This window comes from Chanos chanos, chromosome 16, assembly GCF_902362185.1.
Source record: "Chanos chanos chromosome 16, fChaCha1.1, whole genome shotgun sequence".
Classification (NCBI taxonomy): domain Eukaryota; kingdom Metazoa; phylum Chordata; class Actinopteri; order Gonorynchiformes; family Chanidae; genus Chanos; species Chanos chanos.
This window is the reverse complement of record NC_044510.1, coordinates 14,687,233-14,697,233: the sequence shown is the minus strand read 5'-3', so window position 1 is coordinate 14,697,233 and position 10,001 is coordinate 14,687,233. Positions and strand designations below refer to the sequence as shown.

The 10,001-nt window shown below is 43.1% G+C and overlaps 3 protein-coding genes across 3 annotated transcripts; 2 read left to right on the top strand and 1 right to left on the bottom strand.

Annotated features, from left to right (window-relative positions):
* The first annotated feature begins 340 nt into the window (after positions 1-340).
* fundc2 (fun14 domain containing 2) lies at positions 341-4,440 on the top strand. Its single transcript, XM_030793573.1, has 5 exons — positions 341-382; positions 2,015-2,162; positions 2,288-2,363; positions 2,696-2,818; positions 3,269-4,440. Exons 1-5 carry the CDS (start codon positions 364-366, stop codon positions 3,344-3,346), a joined length of 444 nt encoding a protein of 147 aa, XP_030649433.1. The 5' UTR covers positions 341-363; the 3' UTR covers positions 3,347-4,440.
* Positions 4,441-4,540: 100 nt separating this feature from the next.
* cmc4 (C-x(9)-C motif containing 4 homolog (S. cerevisiae)) lies at positions 4,541-5,082 on the bottom strand. Its single transcript, XM_030793574.1, has 2 exons — positions 4,916-5,082; positions 4,541-4,779 (listed from the first exon to the last, which is right to left on the bottom strand). The coding sequence occupies exons 1-2, from the start codon at positions 4,971-4,973 to the stop codon at positions 4,643-4,645; spliced, it is 195 nt and encodes a 64-aa protein (XP_030649434.1). The 5' UTR covers positions 4,974-5,082; the 3' UTR covers positions 4,541-4,642.
* A 356-nt stretch (positions 5,083-5,438) lies between these two features.
* Positions 5,439-9,160, top strand: brcc3 (BRCA1/BRCA2-containing complex, subunit 3). The gene is made up of 8 exons (XM_030793824.1): positions 5,439-5,629; positions 5,867-5,986; positions 6,274-6,361; positions 7,044-7,132; positions 7,661-7,716; positions 8,241-8,372; positions 8,501-8,544; positions 8,996-9,160. The coding sequence occupies exons 1-8, from the start codon at positions 5,525-5,527 to the stop codon at positions 9,142-9,144; spliced, it is 783 nt and encodes a 260-aa protein (XP_030649684.1). The 5' UTR covers positions 5,439-5,524; the 3' UTR covers positions 9,145-9,160.
* The last annotated feature ends 841 nt before the right edge of the window (positions 9,161-10,001 follow it).

Genomic DNA, 10,001 nt, shown 5'->3' with positions numbered 1-10,001 from the left:
CAGGTGTTGAGGTGGAAAAGTAAAGCAGCCACTAAAACTGGTCCCACGACGTATTACGTTCATGTAAAACTTGTGGTTAATAACTCTGGTGCCCGTAGGAGACTGCGGACAGATCTGACTGACGCTCGCCACGCCATCCACGCTGCCACAGACACCTGCCCTTAAACGTGCAAGCGATTATCTTTCCTCGTGGAACAAGGTAAAGAACAGGCGGTTCATTAATTCCATCTCGTTTACACAGTTAACCGTTCATTTGCAGTCCTTAGACATGCAGTAGTTCTGCGACGAGAGAATACAGTCACATGACCCAGAGGATGCGCAGTTGATGATCGTCCGGGTAGAAAACATAGGAACTCTGAAAACATGGCTGAGAGTAAGAAAGGTAAGCGTTATCTTGAGTAAACAACGTGCTATTGTTTTGTGTTTACGCCCATCAATACACATCTGTAATGATGCGAACCACTGTTAGACGCTCTGTGGGCTGGTTCGCACAAGCTAATTCTTTCCATGCGGTGATGTAATGGAAATGTTGTCCTTCACAATGTTGCACAGCTAACAAGCTACCTGGCTAAGCAAAAGGATTCAGTAGGAAAACACACACGTAACTGTAAAACTTGAGAAGTTAGCGTTGTCTGTGATATTTTGGAAAGAGGTGTCGCTGTGAACTTCCTCTGATGTGTAGTTATTGTTATTCGTTTTTAAATAACCAAAAACAGGCGGCTAACTTTTTATCTTACAATCTGTAACATGTATTTAAGTTTTACTGTTGCATCCCTGTAATAAACATTGAAACGCTATCAGCCAGTCTGTAGAAAACACTTGAGATTTCTGTACGAGTGAGTTTTTGGCCATCTATGTTTTAATGGTTTAACCTAAAATGACATGAATGTTGTTATAATCTGCTCTCTTTCTGTGTGCTTGTTGGCTACGTAATATCACATACCATTGTTTCACTTCGGCTAGCCTAGGACAGCTGTCCTAGATTCGCTAAAGTTATTTTCTTAAGTATTAATTAGGCCTACGTGTTGTGTTTAAAATGCAGTTTGGGGCAAATTAGAGGATTAATCTGTTCGAGCATATGTATATTTCATGACACTTGTTTCGATATCAACGTTCAGCTGTTCCACTGAGCTGTGAAAACAATACCATTTAGGCGTATTATGGTTTTCAACAAACACGACTTAAAAACTCATTTTCTCAGTTGATAATACCGTGGGGCCTACACGTGAATGTCCTGTCGGGGGTACAGATCAATACGTATCGTATGTGGCGTTTACAGGACGTTTAAACTCAATCCCTTGTCTGCCGTGTTAATTACAAATCCGTCTGAGTGAAACTGAAACCGCCGCCCATCTGTTGGCTGCAGTGGAAGAGTTATTTCGGGCTGGAGAGGAGCGGCTCGTTGGTTTGACCCGTCAAGGTGACTTCTTAGCGACAAGGCCCTGCACAGCCCTGCCAAACGGTGCGACTGTTCGGGGCAACGAAACATATCCATCCCCCAGCTGTTAGCAGCTGGGCGTTTGGAGTCATACACAATAACAGTGACTGGAATGCCATACAACGGGTTTTAAAGGGAGTTTCCTTCAACTCGCACGTTTATTTCTTATGCTGAGTATAACAGAGAAGTCATTGGGGTTAGTTTCTCAGACGAGGATGAAGGACAGTCCTCGACTAAATCATAATTTGATTTAAGAATAAAGTTTTTCATTGGACAAAAGCCAACTCTTTCTCAGAACAACAGTTGTTTGACGGTGTAATAGTTCACTCTGAGAGAATGGAGGTCTCCTTATGTTGCCATCTTCAATCTGCAAAGATTCATTAATATAGCAAAGTCTGATTCTGTTCAGTTTAAGTGCTTACATCAACATTCCACATGGTTAGATGTCACCTGTTGATAATGAACTTGTTGAAAAGTGCCATCAAGCGCATCTTGCCATAATGATGATTGCCACACGACTTTGGCTAAGGTCTTGGAGTATGTATTGGAGTATGTATTTTCTGTACGCTCTGATAGATGGGGAGATCTTTGACGTGAAGGAGCTGGCGGAATATGCCAAGAATCAGAGGTGGTGGAACAAAGTGTTCGGAAAAAAGAATTCCGGGCCGGCGGCGGAGAAGTATTCCGTAGCGACGCAGCTGGCTATCGGCGGGGTCACGGGATGGTAAGTGCATCTGGACCGGTGTTATTTAACGAAGTGGGAAAGTTTCGAAGCGAGAAAGCGGAATTCACAGCATTTTGAAGGGCGAAAGACCCGTTTTAAATGGGAACGTCTGGATTTCCTTTCAGGTGTGCGGGCTTTCTCTTTCAGAAGGTCGGGAAGCTGGCCGCGTCGGCGGTGGGCGGGGGTTTCTTTCTACTTCAGGTAACACACAGAATAAGATTCCCAAAAAATGTAGTCCAGACTCCAGAAGGGCTCAGGTCCTGCAGGTTTTTCTGTCCGCCGTCTCAGGCAGACTCCCTAAGAGAACAAATCCCAGCCACTTTTTATTAAAGGCTTATCGATCAACTGGGAGAAACTGGATCCCTGCCATGTAGGATATTCATTTACATAACTTGCAGCTTATATTTTAGAGGTGAGTTCAATGTCACCTGTGTTGTTATGTACACGACAGGAGCTGGGCGTTCGGGGTAAGTCATCTGGACGCACGGTGTTATGACGTTCGTAACAGTGCGCGGTTGTTGTTTCGTTTTTAGATTGCCAATCACACGGGCTACATTAAAATCGACTGGAAACGGGTGGAGCGGGACATGGACAAGGCCAAAAAGCAGCTGAAGCTCGACAAGCCCCCGAAAGAAGTGAGAACGAAAGTGGATGAGGTGAGCGCTCACACGCAGATCAGTCGTAATGCTGCTGGAGGGCCTGGTTTAGCCGCGAGAGCAGAGAGATCTGGGTGGTACACGATGAAACAGGATTTGTTTGGTTAACCAGAAAGCAGAATTTAACTCTGGCCAATAGGAATGCTCCAACCTCAGCTTCCGTCGGACGGTTTGGCTTAATGCCAAACTCCATAACTCAGAAATCCTGCTACAAAACAGGTTTTTTTTTTGCAGTTATCCAGATAACCTGAGTTAGAAATCAAGACCTGTCAGATCAGAGTGTTCTTTAGCTGTTCTGCCTTTCAGCAGCTCTTAACTCTGAGCTTAATCAGATATGATCAGAAAGTCTCCTTTGAGCTGCTTAATGCTAGTGCCGTAGTGAAGACTTCTGGCCTTGATCATATGATGGGGGAAAAAATGTCACGCGCTTTCTCTCCTCTCTCTTTACAGGTACAGACGTTTGTGAAGCAGAACATTGTCCTCACAGGAGGTTTCGTCGGAGGCTTTCTCCTGGGCCTTGCATCTTAAAACCTCCGTCGACTCCAATTTGCTTATTATCTTTATTTTATATTTCAGTGTCAAGAAAGCAAAGTTTGCCTTCTGCCTACAAAGAATTTTTTTTTTCTTTTTGACATCCACAGTATGTCGCTGCATTCTGTATTTAACTTTAAACCCCAAGAGGCTCTACCGTCGCTACGACGCAGCCAATCACGTTCGGCCACGTTCAAACAAATCTTTGTATAAAGCATGAAGCATGACACCCTTTTAAATGGTTCTCAAATGAAGTGAACTAGCGCTGCAGTGTTTAAGCTTTGTTTCTGTTCTTTTTGCTAAGCTCTCTATGGTACAGTAATGCCTTCGTGTATGAATCCGTATGGGTACTGGAGGAAGGAGAATCAGACTTGTTGTGAGATTCTCGTGTCTTTTGATGCAAATCCACTTTTTAAGTTTGGGCTTACATTTTCTTCACTCCAGAGTTGCTGAAAAATAACCTGACACTCCAATGCTGTCTTAAATGTAGCAGAGGGGGTCGTTTATAGAGAATAGAAACCAAAAGATATATTTTCTTACCTGAAAATGAGAGAAATTCCAAAGGATAGTGGTCAGCTGAATCATACATGTGGGTTGTGTATGTGTGTGAGACTGTTGTCATGTAGTGTTCTGTGGGTCATTTGCATCAGCCCTGAGTCATGTCGGTGATTAAACCAAATGATGTCGTACAATAATGGCGCATGGGATGTGATGTCACGATGTGCTCGCTAGCAAACATTTCCCTTTACCTTCACACCCTGAAAGCTGTATAAGTAAAACATTCTGTTCATCTCATTTACAAAGTGAGTAATACAGACATCAAACATCATCTTTATGACTGGAATCTCTCATCATGAGACACATATGCCAATGATGTGTGGACTGGAAATGGCTGAAGCCTCGACATTAATTAGCAATATGTGGTCAGTGTCCAGCAAAAGAGCCAGTATTGTTTATACTGAATGGGAATGAAAGGCTGACACAAACTGAGAAAATTAGTTCTGAACCAAGTAGTGTTTGGTGTGTGTATTATTGTTATTTTTTTTTCCAGTTTTGGTAAATATTCTGTAGAAATGAACCGCATCTTAAACGAAAAAAACAAAACAAAACTGTATTTTTCAGTGTTTCGAAGCCATTATGTTTGCAAATGTCCCTTGCTCAAACCAATACAATAAAGCAGCGTCCTTTATTAGTTGTACATGATTAATTTGCGTTGGCACAGTAGACAATCACATGTTTGTTGTTTGTTTGTTTGCTTAATTTAGGCCGTTGTTAGGAAACGGTGAGAAAAACTCATGTCTTCTCTTCCGAGGACTTGTGTTCCTTTGCCAAACCGGAGCAGCAGACTGATTCTTTCCCGGCGTGAAGCTCGCAACATTCTCGCATCGCCTTTATGACGTCTTCACATCGACTTTCAACATATCTGTTTTCTTTGGCAGGAGAAAGATGAGAAGCGACACTGATTAGATTAAGTAAGAGTCCTTACTGGCGAAACTATGCCAATATCAACTAGCTACCCTACTTGCAGATGGTGCAGTGCAGAGTACAGAACCGATCTATTTTTACCTTGTAAACATTTTTGTATTGCACATGCCTGCCTCTGACATGGGTCTTTTTGTGACATCTTGCACTGCCGTTAAGGAACACCACGACGACGGGAATTATCTTTCCTTGTTCTTGCTTAACTGTGTATCTGTAAAGATGTGACAAACATGGGCAATATTGAAACTAAACACTCCAGAGAAGGTCGGCAAGAAACACACGCAGCGAATGACGTCATTCAGCAACACCCCCGGTACAGCTACGAATTACCTCCGACTGGAAAACTGAATTCAACTAGCTATTTAGGTAAAGTAAAAGTAAAGTCTCCGTGATTGCACAGGTAACGTGCTTTCCATGAGAAAACCTTTCAGAAGAGACAAGTAAAACATCTCGCAATAAATTAGTAATAGTTTAAGGAGGTAGTGTTTAGCCTCCACACCGCGTCGCACAGCGTTATCGTAATAAATTTATCACTGTAATCCTGCATCGGAACATTGTGGTGTGACACAGCAGTGTTGAAGACACGGAAGTGCCGTCTCGTAGATAAACAACCCTAAAAAAAAATCAGAGTTCCTAATCGAAGTAATCTTGATTTATTCTTTAACTACATTGGCTCAATCTCGAGCTCTTAAAATGGCTGTTAGCGCGGTTCATTTAGAATCAGATGCTTTTCTGGTCTGTATGAATCACGCGTTGAGCACAGAGAAAGAAGAAGTTATGGGTCTCTGCATTGGTGAGGTAAGTGTCTCAAGAAAATCTCACGTATTCTGAAACCAACACCTGTGTGACTGCGCATTGACTTTATTTAGATTCATTCGTTTGCTAATATCATAATATTCATTGTCCATCTACCACCCGCATTTTGACAGAAAAAAACGTTAGCTGGTTAATTAATTTTGTGCTTTTCTGTCGAGATGTTTACTGAATTTTTATTTTTATTTTCCGTTATTTTATTGAATTATTCGTCATTATCAGGTGGATACAAACCGCATTGTCCATATCCACTCTGTCATTATTCTCCGGAGGTCCGATAAGAGGAAAGATCGCGTGGAGATCTCACCGGAACAGCTGTCTGCCGCCTCTACCGAGGCCGAGATATCCTTTCCGTTCATGTTTTCATCACACTCTCTCTCTCTCTCTCTCTCTCTCTCTCTCTCTCTCTCATTGTGAATAAGTGGCCAAGTTTGAATTCAGTGTCATACTAATTGTTAACTTTTTGTCGTTTGTTGGTTCACATTTGCATTGCACGTCACAATAGTTGTGTACCGGGGTTGGCATATCTTGTCAAATCCTAGAAGGTGCAGGGTAATAGGGCCAAGTATTTGAATCCATCCGCTCTGCTGGCAGTACAGAGTTAAGTTGGCATTCTTAACCACGGGCACCGATTGGCTGAGATGACCGGCCGGCCAATGAGGGTTGTTGGCTGGTACCACTCTCACCCGCACATAACTGTGTGGCCGTCACACGTGGGTGAGTCTCATAAAGCTGGGCATGTGTTCCTCCTCTTTCTCTTCTTCCTCTTTTTCCACTGAGCTCGGTGAGAATTCCGTTTTTGTAACTCGGAGGCGAACGTTTAAAGTCGTGTCAGCTTTTAGGCTGAGGGCAAGGAATTCCTGCTGTTTGAATTCATGTCATCCTAGTTGTGTCCGTATAAGCCTACGAAAGCCACTTTTTATGAAATTATTCCTAGCGTATAAACTAGAGATAGAAGTCACATCCTATAAGCCAGTGCTTTTCGACTCTAGTATTGGAATCCTACTGTGGAGTATATTAACTGTATTTCACCATTATCACACCTGATTTAACTTTTCTATAGGTTACTGTGCCTTTGGCTTGGCTGGTGGGTGGGGGTTAAGTTCACCTTGTTTTATGCCCTGTGTGGTCTGAAAGATTTGCATATTTTAAGAAAAAGGGGAACATGGTCAAAGGACAAGATCACGTAGACTGAAAGTAAGGATTAGCGTTAATTCATTAGATTAGGGTTAATGAATTAATGAATTAATCAGAGGAGGCAGACACTGACAGGATGACATCAGAGAACACAGGGAAAGGACATTTGTGTGTGTGTGTCTGTGTGTGCGTGGGTGCGTGTGTGTGTGTGCTTGTGCGTATGTGTGTGTGAATAAATGAGTGTTTGTTGGTTCTTTGCCAGACGTGCGGACTCAAGCCATGTACCAGATGATGGATCAGGGATTTGTAGGCCTCATCTTCTCCTGTTTCATTGAAGACAAAAACACTAAGGTGAGTGGCATGTGCCTTACGTGACCCCTGTGGCACTGGAGCAAACGTACACACTGCGTACTGTGGACTACTCTTTTCTCCCTTTAATTCATGTTCCTATTGATATGATGTTAATCTCTGTGTTTCTAATGATGGCTGTAGATCATTAGATCCAGGCCTGGGTAAACATATGTGAAGAATTCCAATGACTGGCCCCTGTCCCAACACTCTTCCGTGACTCCTTTACCTTGTGTCCTCTTCTACTTAAGTTAATGCACTTCTAAGAGGACTAATTGTGGTGAAGCCCCAAAGTCCGCCAAATACCACACAAATGCCTTAAAAAGTCTTCATTAAGACCGCCTTTCATCCTGTTCATTAAGGGAGCAGGGTCACAAGGACAGAGAGTACTTAAGAGAACTGGAACAGGGCCCAGGCACTCAGATTAATAATGAGAGCTGGGTCTACTGACCTGTTGAATAGCCTCACACATGTGGTGTGTATATGGCACGTGTACCAAAGCTGGACTAATCGAATGACTCTGCTTTTCAGACTGGTCGAGTGTTGTACACCTGCTTTCAGTCTGTACAGGCTCAAAAAGGCTCAGAGTAAGTCTCCCGCTACATAAAAAACACCCCCCCCCCCCCCCCCCCCCCAAAAAGCAGATTTTACTTTTTAAAACAAAGTTCTGATCAATTATTGAATTATTAGTAATTATGGGATTATTATGTATTTGAATTATTAATGGAATTAATACTTAAATGTTACGTAATATGCCACAAGCGTAAAAAGCATCTGCTTAGTGACTAAGTGTAACCTGAGCCCAGTAGTGTGTAATAAACTGGTAATTACATAGTACTTACAGTAAATGCACTATAACATGACTAACTGCAGTGTAGTCTGCATAATGAAAGTCTTTGTTTTTTTACGGGGAAAATCCACCCTTAGCTCTTTTCCTTTTTGTTTCAAAATGAAAGGTAATGAACTTTCCCCTCAGGGAGGGGCTGCTAATTAAAGGTATTCCCCCCTTTGGGGGAGGGGGGGGTAGGGTCATGGGGGGGTGTGGGGGGGGTGTCCCGCCTCAATACGATGGGGACAGTCCTGCACACTGTGCTCTTCCTCTGGTTTTCAGGTATGAGAGAATCGAGATTCCCATCCATGTTGTCCCGCACGAAGCCATCGGCAAAGTGTGTTTGGAGTCGGCCGTGGAATTACCCAAAATTCTGTGCCAGGAAGAGCAGGACACGTACAGAAGAATCCATAAGTACATCTCTACCGCTGCCAGCGCTCCAATAATATTCCATATTTTACAATCATTTTTAATTCTATATTCAATATTTTTTTTATACTACTTTATACTATATTTGAGTTCTACTCTTTCTGTGTTTCCAGTTTAACTCATCTGGACCCAATTACAAAGATACACAACGGATCAGGTGCTGGTCTCTCTCATTCTCTCTGCTGATGCCCTGTTTTTTAACTGGACTGTTATGTTGAGCTGATGTTGTCCATGTCAGAGTGAGCAATGACTGCAGACCAGGGCCCTGAATTTAACAACCCCAGGGACCTGTCTCCTCTCTGTCCTGTACTCAGGATCAGAGTGTTTGAATGCACTGACTTTATTTAGTGAATGTAACGTACATATACATAAATGTAAATGTAGAATAAGTGAATGTAATGTAAATATATTTTAATGTAAATGTAGAATAAGTGAATGTAATGTAAATATACATAAATGTAAATGTAGAATAAGTGTTTACATCGATCAGATTTTGCGTAGTTTTACAGTCTGATCGTGCTTTTGTGATAAGCATTTACCTTACATCTTTGTGTGTGTGTGTATGTGTGTGTGTGTGTGTATGTGTGTGTGTGTGTGTTTCCTCACAGTGTTTACTAAGAACCTGTGCAGTCAGATGTCTGCGGTGAGTGGACCTCTTCTGCAGTGGCTGGAGGACCGTCTGCAGCAGAACAAACAGAGCATCATCCAACTCCAGCAGGAGAAAGAACGGCTGACACAGGAACTGGCTGCGCTGTAGAGAGAGAGAGAGAGAGAGAGAGAGACAGAGAGAGAGCGAGTGAGAATGAGTGTATGTATGTGAGAGAGAGACAGAGAGAGAGAGAGCGAGTGAGAGAGAGAATGAGTGTATGTATGTGTGAGAGAGAGAGATACAGAGAGAGAGAGAGAGACAGAGAGAGAAAGCGAGTGAGAATGAGTGTATGTATGTGAGAGAGAGAGAGAGGGAGAGAGAGAGGGAGAGAGAGACAGAGAGAGAGACAGAGACAGAGAGCGAGTGAGAATGAGTGTATGTATGTGAGAGAGAGAGAGAGAGAGAGAGAGGGAGAGAGAGAGGGAGAGAGAGACAGAGAGACAGAGAGAGAGAGCGAGTGAGAATGAGTGTATGTATGTGAGAGAGAGAGAGGGAGAGAGAGACAGAGAGAGAGAGCGAGTGAGAATGAGTGTATGTATGTGAGAGAGAGACAGAGAGAGAGAGCGAGTGAGAGAGAGAATGAGTGTATGTATGTGTGAGAGAGAGAGAGACGGAGAGAGACAGAGAGAGTGAGAGAGAGAATGAGTGTATGTATGTGAGAGAGAGACAGAGAGAGAGAGAGTGAGAGAGAGAATGAGTGTATGTATGTGAGAGAGAGAGAGAGACAGAGAGAGTGAGAGAGAGAGGGAGAGAGAGACAGAGAGAGAGAGCGAGTGAGAATGAGTGTATGTATGTGAGAGAGAGAGAGAGAGAGAGAGAGAGAGGGAGAGAGAGACAGAGAGAGAGAGAGAGAGCGAGTGAGAATGAGTGTATGTATGTGAGAGAGAGACAGAGAGAGAGAGCGAGTGAGAGAGAGAATGAGTGTATGTATGTGTGAGAGAGAGAGAGACGGAGAGAGACAGAGA